Source organism: Neomonachus schauinslandi, chromosome 3, assembly GCF_002201575.2.
Source record: "Neomonachus schauinslandi chromosome 3, ASM220157v2, whole genome shotgun sequence".
In the NCBI taxonomy this organism is placed as follows: domain Eukaryota; kingdom Metazoa; phylum Chordata; class Mammalia; order Carnivora; family Phocidae; genus Neomonachus; species Neomonachus schauinslandi.
The window spans coordinates 64,990,108-65,006,999 of record NC_058405.1 but is presented as its reverse complement, the minus strand read 5'-3'; the positions used below and the strand labels follow the sequence as shown (position 1 = coordinate 65,006,999).

Below are 16,892 nucleotides of genomic sequence, written 5' to 3'. Positions count from 1 at the left end.
AGAGGGAGAAGCAGACTCCCCGCTGAGCAGGGAGCCCGATGCGGGACCCGATGCGGGACCCGATCCCGGGACTCCAGGATCATGACCTGAGCCAAAGGCAGTTGCTTAACCAACTGAGCCACCCAGGCGCCCCTTAAACTGCTTCTTGAGTCATAGTGATGAACATAAAATAATTCCTTGAAAAGTTTATATAGTGGTAAATCCACCAGTAAGGAAGACCACTTAAGATTATGTGAGTGGCGGGCGCCTGGGTGGCTCAGTTGGTTAAGCGACTGCCTTCGGCTCAGGTCATGATCCTGGAGTCCCGGGATCGAGTCCCGCATCGGGCTCCCTGCTCAGCGGGGAGTCTGCTTCTCCCTCTGATCCTCCCCGTCTCATGCTCTCTGTCTCCCATTCTCTCTCTCAGATAAATAAAAAATCTTAAAAAAAAAAAAAAAAAAAAAAGCAGTTTAAAATCAACTTAATGAATTCTAGTTATGGATTGAGTTTTGGCATTTATATACTATTAATGTTAAAAATCGCTAGAAATGCTCTTCTTGATGCTCACTGGCTCACAGCTATACTTTGCTAACTTTGTCATTTTTATGAATTTTATCTTCGTTACAAATTGTCAATCAACCCTGCCAGAGTTTCAGTTTCTGGATACGACTACTATTTGCTCTGCTAAGATTTCCAATAAATATGACTTTATTAATAAAAGGAAGAAAGCTAACTACAAATTCAAATAATAATTTTCAGCTAAACATATTGTTTTCTAGTCCAAAGGTTAAGAACCTTTTTCACTCAAGTCTTGCTAATCACAACCTGCCATAGGCACTTATAATACTATGTTTTTTCACCCTTTCAGAACTTTTACTGGGGACTTTCTTTGCTATGAGTTGTTATTATGCTCATTCTCTTTAACAAGTATTTATTGAGTCACGACAATGTGAACTATATGCCAGGCACTATCCAAGAAGCTTCACAGATACAGTGGTGGTGGGAGAACATTTGCTCTTAGTGTGGGAAGACAGGCAATAAACATATACAGAAATAAGATAATCTTAGATACTGATGAATGCTGGAAAGGAAATGAAATAGGGAGGAGCTAACTTAGATTGTGGTTTCAGATAAAAACTTCTCTGAGGGAATGACTTTTTAGGTGAGGTCTGAATTACAAAAGGGCCAAACACCCGGCACTGATCATTCCAAACACAAGGAACAGCAGATGAAAGGTCTTAAGGTAGGAATAAGGTTAGCATGTTTATGTATGTAAAGAACAATGGATGGCTGCAGCGTAGTGAGTAGGGATGAGAATGAAGAGATGAAGACAAGGTCGCAGGGGTTTTGTACAGTGAGAAGACACTGAAGATTTTAAGCTGAGAATTTTTTTTTCCAGTTTTTTTTGTTTTTTAAGCTTAATCTAGCTGTCTGTGGAGAACTGATTTCTGGGGTTTTAGAATGAAAGCAAAAAGTTCAGCAAGGTAATTATAGCAGGTCACGAACATATATATTTTGAAGGTACAGGTGACATTTGCTGATGGACTGATTGTGAAAGGGGAAAGCAGGGTCATAGATTACAAAGACTGAAACTGGTTTGGGGGTAAGAAATAAAAATTTCTGTTCTCGTCATGTTAAGTTTGAGGAACCTATTACATATCCTAGTAAATATAAGTTTGGAGCTTGATGGAATAGTCATGAAGAGATATATAAGCAAAGGGATTAAATGTCATTTTAAATTACTTTAAAACATTTAATAATTAAATGTCATTAAAACTCATCCAGGGACAGAGTGTTACTAAAGAATAGAGGGTGTAGGATTGAACCCTGAAACCTTCACACATTTATGAAGGGAACAGAGATCACAGTAAAGAAGATGGAAGGAATAGAGAGAAGAGGAAAGCCAGAATGTGATGTATCAGAAGACAAAAGAAGAGTGTTTCCAGGAGGAAGCAGTCATTGCATTGAATTCTGTTGAGACCAATTAAGATGAGAACAGAAGGGACACCTGGGTGGCTCAATCGGTTAAGTGGCTACCTTTGGCTCAGGTCATGATATCAGGGTCCTGGGATTAAGCCCCACATTGGACTCCTTGCTCAGCAGGGAGCCTGCTTCTCCCTCTGCCTGCTGCTCCCCCCTTTCTCTCTGACAAATAAATAAAATCTTAAAAAAAAAAAAAAAAAAAAAGAGAACAGAAAAGTGACCAGAATACAAGTAGAGGAGATTTCTTAGGTATAGCATACTTCATCCACTTGAACAGAGAGGCAGGCAGAAAGTGTGAAAAGAGATGTGGATGCAGTTGACTAGGACTAGGAGAAAATGGAAATTCTATTCTTTCTCCTAAGTACATAGTATTGCTGGAGTGAAACCAAAGAGTAAATAGTTTCTCCCATAGTCTTGATTGTAGGTATAGACAGATTTCCAACAAATGAGCTAACTGTTAAAGCAATTTTAGAAGAATTAACTAAATCTACACATTTCAGTACAGCCTAAAAGGTGAGTATCCCATAATAAAATGGGTTACCATATAACTATGTCTAATGTCTCACTTCACGTTCTAAGCACCATCAAGAACATAATTAAGTATCATTTATAATAAATGCCATAGAGTTGACAAATCTAATGGCATTTTATTTATTTTCTTCCCCAAGATTTTATTTATTTGAGAGAGCGCGCACGAGCGTGAGTGGGGTGGAGGGGTTGTGGGGGGAGTGGCAGAGGGAGAGGGAGAAGCAGACTCCCTGCTGAGCAGGAAGCCCAATGCAGGGCTCAATCCCAAGATCCTGAGATCATGACCTGAGCTGAAGACAGACACTTAACCGGCTGAGTTACCCAGGTGCCTCTCTAACGACGTTTTAAAGAGAAAAATTTTGTACCTGAGATTTTTCTAGGAGATCAACCAAAATAGGAGGTAATTCTTCTGCATCCAAGTATTCAAGCAATTCTCCTTCTTCATAAGGCAGTCGAATGGTCTCAGAATCTTAATATTAAAACACAAAGTTTCTGAAAAATGTTCAGGCTTACTGCAAAGCTTAGTTGTATAATTTGAGTTTACATAAAAAAAAAAAGAGAGAATAAATCCCAAATGAATCACTTCACATACTACTGAAAGACTTGGTAAACTGTATACAATTTTAGGCCAGAAAGGAGAAAACCCACAACACACTATGGAAAAAAATCTGGCATAACAACATAATGCAAATCACAGCCAGCAGTACAATAATCAGAATATGATAAAATTCCAACACTGGTAACTGAAAGTCCCTTGAAGGCTACTTAATCTAATCTGAAAATCAGTATGATAATTTGCTATCTCATCTGAAAAATGGTCACTTAAAGAAGAAAATTCTGTTACGTTTTATAATTATCAACAAAAGAAAAAAATCCTTAACTGGACCCACATCATCACCACCATATCAAATTTCTAGATGTCTCTTTAGTGAAATCTAAGAGTGCTTACATTTCAAAACTATTTTCAAGTTTACATTAATAGAAATAAATGTTACTAAATAAGAAAATTATTCAAAAGGCAGCAAATCTGCTTTATTTTAAAGGTTTCAGAACCAAGAGTATACTCAAAATACAGTAGAAAAACACCTCATGCTACCTTAAAATGTAAATAGCAATAGAAAGAAAATTGTGTCAATTATTTAAAGGTTAGGTCTTATATAATTTAACTTCAAAGACCTACCTCAATTAGAATTCTCTTCAAATGCATATGCACGAAGGTAATCATCTTACAGATACTTTCTAACAAAACTTCAAAAAGAGGAAAATTTGGGCTCATGTCTTCTTTATCAAGTCATCACTGATCTGAGGGACAGACCACTTTGCACGTTAAAAAACTACTTCTAAAAGATAGCACATCCTTTCTTGCAAAGGGATTTTTGTGGCTGCAGCTCTCTGAAGGTTCTTACCTGATCCATTTTTTCCCCTGAGCATCAGAGAATATCCCTCATTTCCTGGGTATAGGTTGACCACTAAACAGGACAATGTCTCTTGCATAACAAGCTTCTCTAACAAATTCACATTTCTTCTTAATTTCTGCTTTAAAAAGAGGCAGAGCTCATGAAAATAATCTGGCGTAACCTTAACAAAAATGCTATGATTTAACAAAATCAGACCTGAATTAATCTTTTGGTGCTCCTTCCACATTATGATCCTGAATATATGGGTAAGAGTCACAAACACTACAGCCACCAAATATAAGACACATCTATGTAAACTCAATTTTGGTCTATTACTACATTTTATACAAATGAGTTCATACCATAAGTAAAAAAGTGATCTATAAAAACAAAAACTGATACATAAAATACATATCTTTGCGTATAAGCAAAATATAACAAAAATATTTAAATGAATAAAATGCAAAACCATGAAGGCAAATATATAAAACATACACGTCATATACTTAGTTTCTATTAAGTATAAGTCTACACATAAAGAATCTGGGGTATCATCTTTGATTGTACTGTTACCGGTGTCCATTTTTAAAAATATTTTCTGGCATAAATTAGATCCAAACAAATTCAACAGCTCTAGTTAGCTGTAACATTAGGCTCAAAGACACCTAGCTGGTAAGAAGAAATAAGGAATTTAAGCAATTTCCTATAAATTCAATATAACAGCTCTTTAGAAACTATTTTTTTTCTAAGATTTTATTTATTTACTTGAGAGAGGGAGTGAGTGAGAGAGAAAGCATGAGCAGAGGGAGAGGGAGAAGCAGACTCTCCTCTGAGCCGGGAGCCTGATGTGAGGCTCAATCCTGGGACTCTGGAATCATGTCCTGAGCCAAAGGCAGATGCTTAACCAACTGAGCCACCCAGGCACCCCTAGAAACTATTTTGTAGAAAAAAAAAATCAGGAAACACAGTAAACATACCTAAAAATCCATTATTTTAGAAATGCATGTGTTTTAAAATGAAACCCGCATATATAGATATTACAATTTATTTCATCAAATTTTATTTACAAAAAATTGAGTCAATAGAATAGTTTTGCAGGATCTCAAAGAACAAACCCAAGTATTTTACATTAAACATGTATATATACAATTACATGCAAAGACAAATGATAAATTGATTTATTTTAACCATGGAACAAACCCCCAAAAACCCCCAAAAACAAAAATTTTGAAAAAATGAGCAAATCAACAACTATTTAAAAAAGAATCAGTAGAGGGGCGCACCTGGGTGGTGCAGCTGGTTAAGCCTCTGACGTGGTTTCAGCTCAGGTCATGATCTCAGGATCACTGAGATCGAGCCCCGTGTCAGGCTCCGCACTCAGCGCAGAATCTGCTTAAGATTCTTTCTCCCTCTTCCTTTACACCTCCCCACTGCGTACTCTTTCTCTCAAAAAAAAACAAACAAAAAAAACAAAACCCAAAACAAAAAAAACTTAAAAAAGAGAAAAAGATTAGTAGAGAGAGACTAAAATTTTAAAGTATTTTCAAGTGTAGAGCAAATGTTCTAATTTGACATAAGACAGAACAGATAAATTGTAACAGGACTGAGTATCCTTTCAAGACAGCAAGTTGGTTCCTACTTAGTTCTGGGGTGAGCAAAAAATCAGAGGTCAGAAAATTTCTTACTTAAAGGGCTAGAGAGTACTTTAGGCTTGCAGGCTATGTATGGTCTGTGTTGCAAATACTTAACTCTGCCATTGTACCTTGAAATCAGCCACAGATAAGACACAAATGAATGGCTATGGCTGGATTCCAATAAAACTTCATTTACAAAAACATGCAGCGTTTCAGCTAGATTCAGCTGGCAGATAATGATTGCTAACCCCAATTTAGAATTTTTATGTATCCTTAGTTCTGTCCCTGAGATGATGGACATGTTCGTTATACTGACTGTGGTCATAGTTTAATGGGTGTACATATGTCAAAACTTACAAAATATATACTTTAATAAACACGTTCAATTTATTGTACATCAATTATACCTCAACAAAACTTATGAGAAACGTACCGTAAGATTTATTCAATACTTATCTATCATTTTTCCCCATGTTAAGATTTTAAAGGCTAGATATTATTGGCATTCCACTAATTTTTTTGCCTAAAAGGTAAAAAGGTATTTTTCTTTTTAAGAGAGAGAGAGAGAGCACAAGGGGCAGAGGGAGAATCTTAAGCAGGCTCTACACGGAGCTCAATCTCAGATCATGACCTGAGCCGAAATCAAGAGTCCGATGCTTAACTCACTGAGCCACCGAAGAGCCCCAAATGGTATTCATTTTTAGCTTATGTGCTGCCATAGCGAGCACAATGGTATTCATCTTTAAATTAAAGAAGTTCATAGAGCTTTTTAAGGCTCTTATAGCCCCCAAATCCAAAAGATATCAAGAAATCAACTTGTTACATTTCTATTGCCCATACTTCTATACTAAATAAAAATGAGTTAAGTTAACCTAGCCCTGAACTAATTTTTGTGACCAAATTAATCTTTTATTATCATACCTGAATTTCCTACACGTCCTTATAACCTTTCCAGCACAAATCACCCTGAGGAAACAGCTACTTTTTTCCTCCTGTCTTTGGCCTACAAATCACTTATCAGGGAGAAAAGAAGCAAAAGATAATATATACGGTGACTTCGCTTCTTTGGGCTTCTCAAGGAAATATTTTCCGTTACTTGGCAAACACTGTTCACCTCTCTTACCTAAGCAGGTGATCTCTACCCAGTGCCAGATTAGCCAAGGTTATGGGTCAGCTGCAGAATTGGCTAGCTCGGCTGGAAAAGATGTTAGTTCACTCACAAAAATATAAATCATGATGTGCTTCAAATTTAACTCCTTCAAATGTCTCTCTTCCTCTACATTTCAAAAGCAATAATAACATAAAAAATTTATACTTACCTTAACTTCAGGCTCTTTTTCACATTCTTCAATATATAAGTCATAAAGTTTTTGAAATACAGATTTTCTAAAATTTAATGAAACAAAATAATGTGACTATTATAATCATCATAAAATGAATGCTATTTTGAAATTTTCCCTAATTTTTTCCCCAATTTCCCCCGAACTGGGGGTGAAGTGGGGTTGGATATAGTAGCTAATATCAACTTAGAAATTTCTAATACATGTAAAGTACCTCTAACATTTCTAGCACACTGCCTAGAGGGAATGCAGTAAGTGCTAGCTATCATCATATTTTCAATAATCAAAGATATCAATCAATTAAGTATTCATACCTTCCACTAGACAGGTATTTCCTTTTAGGAGGTCTCTGTCGGGCACTTTCAATGACATACTAAAAAAGAAAAGTTTATGAAAACAGCTTGCCTTTTGCTTAGTGCATGAACAGCTCTATTGTATGAACAGCTCTATTGTAAGTATACCTAAAACATGTGTTAAAACCAAAAAACTAGTCACTCAAGTCTCTGATTCATATTAAAATATACCTTAACTACTCATACCTTAAACTACTTAACGTCTAAATTTATGTTACAAACAAGTGAAATTTAAACTGTTCTAAAATTTAACACAATATTTCACTGCTATGATATAAGCAAAATCATATAGTTTCAGAACTGTGATTTCACAGGTCAGAATTATTTTCAAAATGTTTTATGGTTGTTCAGAATATGCACAGCATATCCAGTTGCAAAAACTCCATGTATTTTTGAATTATTTTCCCCTTTAATTGAGCAATTAGAAAACTTAACAAAAAGGAAAACAATTTTAGAAATTCTATGTCTTTGTTCAATAATTTTTATTCTACATTATCTAAGAATTCCAAATAAGAGATGACCCAAACCTCATCACAAAGTATTTTTATTTATAGCAAAATTATATGCATACTTATCCTAAAATTACGTTAATGTACTCCTCTGAGAACCACGTACAAACATCTCTTAAAACTGAGTTTTGTTAATTAAGACAACACTATTTCAACTTAGTAACTTAGTCACACCTCACCTCAGCACGATCCAAAGCTAGTTCTAAAGCTTGTTGCTGTAAAAAGTAAATAGTATATTTGGTATTAGTTATTTTCACAAAAAATAATATAACACTTCTAGTTAAATGTTTATATACGTTTTTATTTTCTAAAACATGTCTCACATATTTTCCCTTATTTTATATCCACCCACCCCACTTTATGTTCAAGATATATTACAAAGAAAAATCATGTCAGTCTTGGGCACCTAATTATGACAATAAATTATATAAGAAATGCTAAAATGGTTCTCTGGCTAGTGTTTATGGAGGCTAATACATAGCCAATGGTTGGATATAGAAACTACTACCATTCTACAAACTTCCAAGTTCTTCAACATTCTAAGAACACCATTCAGGAAAATATATAGCCATCAAGTATGCACTTAAAGTGAAGCAAAGATTAACTCTCCTAATTTGCTAGGAATCCTGAAAATCGGGGGCACTGTTACACTGGTACCTAACACCAGTTTAGAAATTCCTAATATCTTAATGCAGAGAATCTATAATATAAGGTTTCTAGGTCAGTGCCCAGTAGAAATGCAATAAATGATAGCTATCATCACCACGTTTCAATGACTTTAAGATACCATCAACTGTAAGTATGCATCAGTATCCTAGGTAATATTAAGAAAAAACGGCAGCCAATTATAACTGCAAGATGTCCTTAATTGTAGGCTCATTGACTCAGTAATATTAAAATGTATAAGAAAATGCATCTAAAATTAATGAAATAATAGTTTTATTACTGCACATTGGGCCTGAAAATAAAGAACAGATTCCCACCCTTCATCCATTTCTTTGAGACCCTTTTATCAAGGCAAGAGAAGAAGGTAAACTCTGTTTTCCTCATTTGTAAAATTTTCTTTTGTAATGATATCTAAGAATAAAGAGTACTAGGTTTTAAATAAGTAAATTTTTTTTTAAAGATTTTATTTATTTGACAGAGGGAGAGCAAGAGCAGGGGGAGCAGCAGGCAGAGGGAGAAGCAGTCTTCCCGCTGAGCAGGGAGCCTGATGTGGGACTTGATCCGGGACACTGGGATCATGACCTGAGCTGAAGGCAGTCGCTTAACTGACTGAGCCACCCAGGCCCCCCTAAATAAGTAAATTTAACACCAATGATATCTCTTTCTAATTTTATGGTTTGGGTACCATATAGTGTTACAGTATTTTCATTCACAATGATAGTCTTTAATTTTTAATTCCACTGAGAGGCAGAGAACTTTCATTTTTTATTAACAAGGGCCTAAATTATTTTATTTTGTAGACTGCAGTAATACTACCTACTAAATTCTATGGGGTAAAAACTAGCACCCACCAAAATCCCAAGAAAGCAATGGGAAAAAGAAATACTGCCAGCCTTTGGAAATCATGGAAAGGTTTAAGTGACCCTGCCACCCTAGCTCTAGGGATGGAGAATTCATATGATGACAAAAATAGCTGTCTTTTTAGACTGCAATAAACAAAACAAAACAAAACCCCCCAAAAAACAACAAAACAAACCACTCACATTACCAAACATCTAAAATGTAAAAGTGAAAAAAGGCTAAAATACGCCATCATTTCAAAAAGTTCAGTTAAAATAAATTTATACCAATTTAATTTATAAAAATAATCTTATAAGCAGTAGATTCCTAATGAAATTGGTTCCCAGGATTCAAGATGAGATTCTCGAGTATAAACCATTTTCCTGCACAAAACTGTAACTCTAGATATGCCCTTTTAACAAATATATAAGGTTCTTTTAATTCTTTTGGTCATAAAAATCTTAAAATAGGGCGCCTGGGTGGCTCAGTCATTAAACGTCTGCCTTCGGCTCAGGTCATGATCCCACGGTCCTGGGATCAAGTCCCACACTGGGCTCCCTGCTCAGCGGGAAGCCTGCTCGCTCTCTCCCACTCCCCCTGCTTGTGTTCCTGCTCTCACTATCTCTCCCTCTCTGTCAAATAAATAAATAAAATCTTAAAAAAAAAAAAAAGCTTAAAATAAGTTTATATAAAAAATTATAATAAACACAATCAAATGTATACTCTAGGACAACTGGCTATTGTTAGTCTTCTCAAGTAAATGCCTCATCCTCTGAAATCAAAACTTCAAAAGCTCTAGTGAGATATAACTGCTTATGTTTATAAGCATCATTTATTCACTACCTCCTTCTAACACTTGAGAGGAAAGTGATAGCTAATATGGATGCAAGATGTTAAGTGAGGTCAGCCCCTCATTTTGACAGCTCTACTTTTCTCTAACAGGCAGTGGTGGATAGGCAAGAGAAGAGAGGATAAACGTTTTCAAAGGTTTATTCAGGACTGTGGTCAGTGTTTATTTTTTCATTGTTAAATGCTGCTGCTTCTTTCAAACACAATAAAGTGATTTTTTTTCCCCTTTGTTTTTAAATATTTTCATGGCAAAAGGTAAATGCCCAGCCCCAAGTATGTTTAACGACTGTTAAGTCAGTGAACAGAAATGTGCCATTAGAAGGCTAACATTGATGCTGCTTTAAATGTTATTTGTGGTAAGCAGGTTACATTTGTTTTTAAACAACAACAACAATCTAAATTAAGAGGAACTTTAAAATATGAGAAACCTGTGCCCCCTCCAAGTCATTCGTATTTATACCCATCCTCCTTGCCAGTGATTTGACTGTGGCAGGTGAAGTAATATTTTTTAATGCTTCACAAACATAAGGACAGACAAATTATCTTTTTAAGTCAGACATAATTATAACATTGAATTGAGAGATGAGCTCCCTATTTTCTAGAGAAGATTTTGCAGGTGAGCGCTAAGTAATTTCCTAGGTAGGGTAACTTAGGCATACATGAGTATTTCTGTACCTGTAATACAGATATTTTTATAGAGATAAAGAGAACACTCTAAAACACAAATAAGAACATAATGAGCTACAGCTTACCATTGTGGTATAAAATAGGGGTCCAAAAAGAAGAGATAACTTATGTGCGTTGATGAAGAGGGGTGAAAACCATGTCTTTAATATCAATCTTATAGTGCTAAAAAAGCAAAAACAACAAAAGCCCCCACATTAACATAAAGTGATTAAGAAAAATCAGATTATCTCGTTATTAAGGAAAATTACTTGAGAAATAGAAATTTTTGAACACATTTTTAAATAATCAGCAACAATAAAAATCACATATCACAGTCTTTCCAACTGTTGAAAAGTACAGTTTTAACTAGGTAAATTACAATCATTACTTGCTTTCTTCAAAAAATTTAACATCCAGGAGAGAAAAGAATAAATGTTTTCAAATTTCTCCTCTCCATCACCACTGTTGCTACTGTCATTGTTCCTATGGATTATTCTAACAATCTATCCACTAACCTGCATCACTGTACAGTTCACTTTACAAATCACACATTTCATCACACCTGCTAATAAAAGTCCTCTAAAGATATTCCCCCAAATATCCTAAACTACATTTGGCAGATACAGCTCCAGTCCCTCTAGCCCTTCCCCTCTTCAAGCAAACTGGATACACTGCTGAAGAATCTCATTCCTCTAACACATGGGTTCTCACCCTGGCTACACAACAGAATAACCTGGGGAGCTTTAAGAAGTGGTATACTCATGCAGTATACAATACTCATGCAGTGATTCTGATTAACTGGTCTGGAGTAGGGCCTACGGATCAGAATTTTTTGAAACCTCCAGGTGATGCAAGGGCTAATTTTACCTAACTCCCTTTAATTTGTGTGTCTACACACCACTAAACTATAAAAACCACATCCTCAAGTGACAGAAAACAGTATTTTCCATGTGAAATTTTTGTTTTTGGTGAACCCAAAGCTTAGGTTTTGCCAGTTTGGGTTTAAGAAACAAACAAACAAAACAAAAAACACCAAAAAATTATAGGCACCATCCAAGTTCCAGGAATAATAATTTAAAAAGTAAGACATTAATCCTATCTTCCAACAGCTCATGGATTTAATATAAGTTTAAGTTAAGGTGAAAATTTCTGACCACTGAATCTAAAGATGAAGGTACACCAGGTACAGGCAAGATGTGATGACTCTAATCTCTGTCACTAAATTGGGGAGAAGGATGGGAAGAGAAAGGCTTCCCAACTTTAAATTATTTATTACAGACAAAAGCCATTAACTACGTATACAATTTACAAACCAAACATTTCGACCGCATACAGCATTTACCAGAACCCTGTGAAAAAACCACTGTAATTATCGTCTCCATTTTACAAAATAAGGCACTCAAAACGAAGGAATTTCCCAAGACCACACAACAGACTGGAATTCAGACCTCTAAATTTTTAATCTTAGATTCTTTCTACTAAAGCTCACGACCTTCAGACCATTCAATCCAACACCCGTTTTTAGATTTTAAATTGGATTCTGCTCAGACTAATGTACATTTTTTTTTCTTAATTTTGATCTAACTTCATATCATGGTTCCCAACCTTCGTACACTATACTCAAATCTAACTCGGAAAATCTTGCTCATCACTATTTTCCTACCAGGAACTTTAATGTATGGTACTCAGGAAAACGCAGTCCCTCCTGATGCGATGGTTACAGGAGATGGCTTCCAGGAACAGCTCTAGCTCTTTATTTCTGAACTCCCGGCAACTATGGCAAGGACCAGTAATGAATCCAACTGTAAAACGAGCAACCGATTCCACTGCTTTTCCTGATCGACCTGACGCTTCAACTGTTCGAGGTTTTTTTTGTTTTTGAAACAACTTAGGCTTTACCAACATATCGCCACAACTCAACAGCAGGGCGAACAGCCTTTATTCAATATGGATACCAAGAAACCCTCCCCCAAAGCGCTACGCGAAATTCTTGGAAATTTCCGGAAATACCCGTACCTGGAATCCAAAAGTCAAACTACAACGAAAAGCGTTGCTTGGAAACACTGCCAGAGGCAACTAAGGCAAATACCCGGGGTGCGAGGGCTCAGCCCAGTCCACCCCAGTCTCTGGGAACACCTTCCTTCTGCGGGATGCCGGCTCTGTGGAAAGCCGCGAAAAGCCACTCGGGAAGCCGCTCGCTTACCTTTGACCCCGGCCAAGATCTCGCGCGCCTAACCGTCGCTGGGGGCCCGCCACTCCCACCCGCCACCGCCCACCTGTGCGGAACGCCGCCGCGCTGGCCTCATGACGGCGCGTCTGGCTCGGCCGGAACGCGACGTGCGGGCAAGGGCCGCGCGCTGCAGGCTGCAGGTTCGTTCCGTAGGTACCCTCGCGGGAGCTTCACAGCTCAGCCATAGGCCTGTTCCGGCGCCCGCACTTCCGACTGGCGCGCTGGGCGGGGCGAGCTGGGGACCGCAGGCGGAAGAGGTGGAGTTGGGAGGGTCGGGCGGCACTCAGGAGGCTTGTGCGCCAGAGTCTGGTGTCGCCGGGGCGGGTCCCCACAAAGACCTTGGGGACTGAGGCCCGGCGGGGGAGGCACAAGCTCCTCCGCGGGCCCGGCATCCAGCCCCGTAAAATGCGAGGTAGGATGTGGCTATCTGGAAGATAGGGTGCCCTTCTGAATTTCTGGAGTGAAAGAGTCTTGGAACGAGCTTTTATTCTCAGCCCATCCAAACGGAAAGGGAACGTCACCATTTCTACAGTTAATAGTTCAAGCCATTCAGCCCTCGATAGTGTATATCAAATGTCAGTGAATTTAATGTTTAAAAAATTCCAAAAAACAAACAGAAGCAACCTCACTGAGGAGTTCTAACAATTCATAAAGGAAATAACCAGCCTACATTACAATGTCTAATTGTAGTTCTGCACCTCTAAACAACTTTGGTTGTTGGGTATAAACTTTATTCTTATTGAGGTGAAATTTACAGAACATAAAATGAAACATTTTAAGAGTATAATTCAGTAGCATTTAGTACATTCATGATGTTGTGCAACCACCAACTCTAATTCCAAAACATTTTCATCACCCCCATTAAGTATTTACTCTCCATTTTTCCCTCTCTTAGACCTCAGCAGACACCAATTACTTTCAGAGTCTTTAGATTTACCTAATTTGGATATTTCCCCAAAATGGAAAATGTGATTTTTTTTTGTGTGTCTGTCTTCTTTCACTTAGCATAATGTTTTCCAGGTCCATCCACCTTGTAGCAAGTATCAGTACTTAATTCCTTTTTATGGCTTATGTTCTGTCCCATTGTATGTATATGCCACAGTTTTATGCATTGGCCCATTGATGGCCATTTGGGTTATTCACACCTTTGGACTATTGTGTATGGTGCTGCTATGAATATTTGTTTTGTATTTGAGTCCTGTTTTCAATTTGGGGGTGGGTGGGTAATACACCCTAAAAGAAAACCAGAGCCTGACATAGTTCAAGTGGTAAAAACATTTTATTCGGGAACTATTGCAAAAGAGGGAAAGAGACCTCAGTATAGAACTAGACTCAATTCCACATATACAGCATGAACAAATAGTAATTTATAGCTAAGGAGCAGAGTTGGAGAGCAGTGGACGGAAGTTTCTTAACAGGAAATAATAAGGGTCAGGGGGCATTCTGTCTAAACTGACTTGTTGGGATTCTGACTGAAGGCAGATTAGGTTGATCAGGCACCAAGGGTGGGGACTAAGAGTTTGATCAGATATTGAAGGTGATCAGATATCCAGGGGGATCCAGATACACAGTTCTTTGTAAACTGACTTAGGATCCTTGCTACAACTGGTTGATACATGTCCCACAAATCAGACTAGAATCATGGAGAGAGCTTATCAAATACCTAGGAGTGGAAATGCTGGGTCATATGGTAATTCTACTCTTAAATATTTGAGAAATTGATAAAACTGTTTTCCAAAGTGGCTGAGACATTTTACATACTAATAGCAATCAATATGTGGTGGTTCCAATTTTTCTACATCCTCACCAAATTTCTTTTTTAAAAATTATACTCATCCTAGGGGCGCCTGGGTGGCTCAGATGGTTAAGCGTCTGCCTTCAGCTCGGGTCATGATCCCAGGGTCCTGGGATCGAGCCCCACATGGGGCCCCTGGCTCAGCCGGGAGTCTGCTTCTCCCTCTCCCTCTGCCCCTCCCACTGCTCATGCTCTCTCTCTCTCTCTGTATCTCTGTGTCTCAAATGAATAAATAAAATCTTTAAAAAAAAAAAAATTATACTCATCCTAGTAGGTAGGAAATAGTATCTTATTGTGGTTTTGATTTGTGTTTTCCTAAGGCTAGTGATGTTGCACATCTTTTCATGTCCGTGTTGGCCATTTGTGTATATTTGGAGAACTGTCTATTCAAGTCCTTTGCCTATTTTTTAATTGGATTGTCTTTGTTGTTTAAGTTATGAATTCTTTCTGTATTCTGGATACTAGACCCTAATCAGATATATGATTTGCAAATATTTTCTTCCATTCTGTAGGTTGTCTTTTCACTTTCTTGCTAATGTCCTTTGATGTACAAACTTAAATTTTTGATGAAGCCTAGTTTATTTTTCTCTCTTATGGCTTGTGCTTTTGGTGTCATACTTAAAAACCCATTGCCAAATCCAAATTCATAAGGATTGTCAAAAACCAAACTCTGTACACTGAGTAAAATAAAACAGAAAGATGAGTTTGTTGCAGTGGTTTTGACCTGTAAACTCGGAAACTCAAGACTAAGAGAGCAATGAGTTTCAAGTTAAAAGGTGTTTATGGGGTAAACATGGAAGTTATTTGACTTTTTCAGTTGATTGGTTGCTTGGTCTTCTTATTTGTGTCAGGGTAGCTGAGTCAGAGAAAAAAGAAAATCCAAAGATGGCATGAAAAGACTTGGCATTTGGGGGTATCACTGTCCTGGGCTGATTTCCGAGAGGAGCCATAAGTTACTACAATTTGTCAGGTAAGGCTAAGTTTTGTTTTTCTTTAATGTGCCTCCATTGACCAACACCATTTTGTCCCCATCATAAGTGACTCCATTTTAATTTTGATTCTGTAGGATTTACCCTTAGGATTTGTTTTAAGAGTTTTATGATTTTAGCTCATGTATTTAAGTCATTGATTCGCTTTCAGTTAGTTTTTGTATATGTTGTGTAATAGGGATTTCATTTCATTCTTTTGCATGTTGTCCCAGACCCATTTGTTGAAAAGCCTATTCTTACTCCCAGTGAATGGTCTTGACCTCCATATCAAAAATCAGTTTGCCATACATGTATGGGTTTGTTTCTGGACTGTTAATTCTACTCCATTGGTCTTTATGTCTATCCTGTGTCAGTGTAGGTATCCCCATCTTTTCAAAATTTGTGTTATGCCACTTTGCTTTTACAAAAGACCTACATTAGTACCTGTTTTCATTAATTGAAAGAAATCTGAAAAGAATTTTTGCTTTTACGACAAAAGATTGAAAGAGAAAAAAGCGTTCAGCGTTTGTTTTGTAGTGAGCCTTTATAGAGGCAGCATGCACCCTGAGCAGCAAGAGTGGCACAACCAAGCTCTTTCTCTGGGAACTACATCTCAGTATCAAGCCACCATAGCTTTGCACAGTGTCTGTGAGCATCTGTGCTTAATCTTGATTTATGTTGTGCATCCATTTAGCAAGATGTGTTCTAAAGTATCAGAAAAGCCTGAGAGAGATTGTTTTTCCATGTAAAATTGTAATTTTCCATGTAAATTAATGTTAATTGCTTCTTCACTCTATGCCATTTCAGTTTATAAAAGGTTTCATAGGAACTCTATTTTTGGATAGCAGGAAGAAATCTGTACCACACTGTTTTGATTACTGTAGCTTTGTAGTAGTTTTAAAATGGGGAAGTGTAAGTCCTCCAGTTTTGTTCTTCTTTTCTAATATTGTTTTGGCTCCCTTCCAACTTTATATGAATTTGAGAATAAGCTTTTCCATTTTTGCAAAAAGACGACTAGGATTTTGATAGGGATTGTATTGAATCGGTAGATAACTTTGACAAATATTGGTGTGTTAAATAGTCAGTTTTCCAGCATGATGTCTTTCCATTTATTTAGGTCTTCTTTAATTTTTTTCAGCAATGTTTTGTGGTTTT

General features: G+C 37.1%; 1 protein-coding gene across 3 annotated transcripts in view; it reads right to left on the bottom strand.

Moving 5' to 3' along the window:
* SUPT20H (SPT20 homolog, SAGA complex component) overlaps positions 1–13,146 on the bottom strand; it is a 40,078-nt gene extending 26,932 nt beyond the window's left edge. For 2 of the 3 annotated variants that reach the window (XM_044913568.1, XM_021678346.2), the window contains exons 1-7: positions 13,021–13,146; positions 10,831–10,927; positions 7,903–7,938; positions 7,176–7,234; positions 6,841–6,907; positions 3,897–4,023; positions 2,856–2,959 (exon numbers count right to left, since the gene is read on the bottom strand). In XM_044913568.1, the coding sequence (XP_044769503.1) occupies positions 2,856–2,959; positions 3,897–4,023; positions 6,841–6,907; positions 7,176–7,234; positions 7,903–7,938; positions 10,831–10,833 (396 nt within the window). In that variant the 5' untranslated portion in view covers positions 10,834–10,927; positions 13,021–13,146. Of the gene's footprint in view, positions 1–2,855; positions 2,960–3,896; positions 4,024–6,840; positions 6,908–7,175; positions 7,235–7,902; positions 7,939–10,830; positions 10,928–12,760; positions 12,896–13,020 lie in introns of those variants that run through there. The other variant, XM_044913567.1, reaches the window with a different exon arrangement.
* Positions 13,147–16,892: the final 3,746 nt, after the last annotated feature.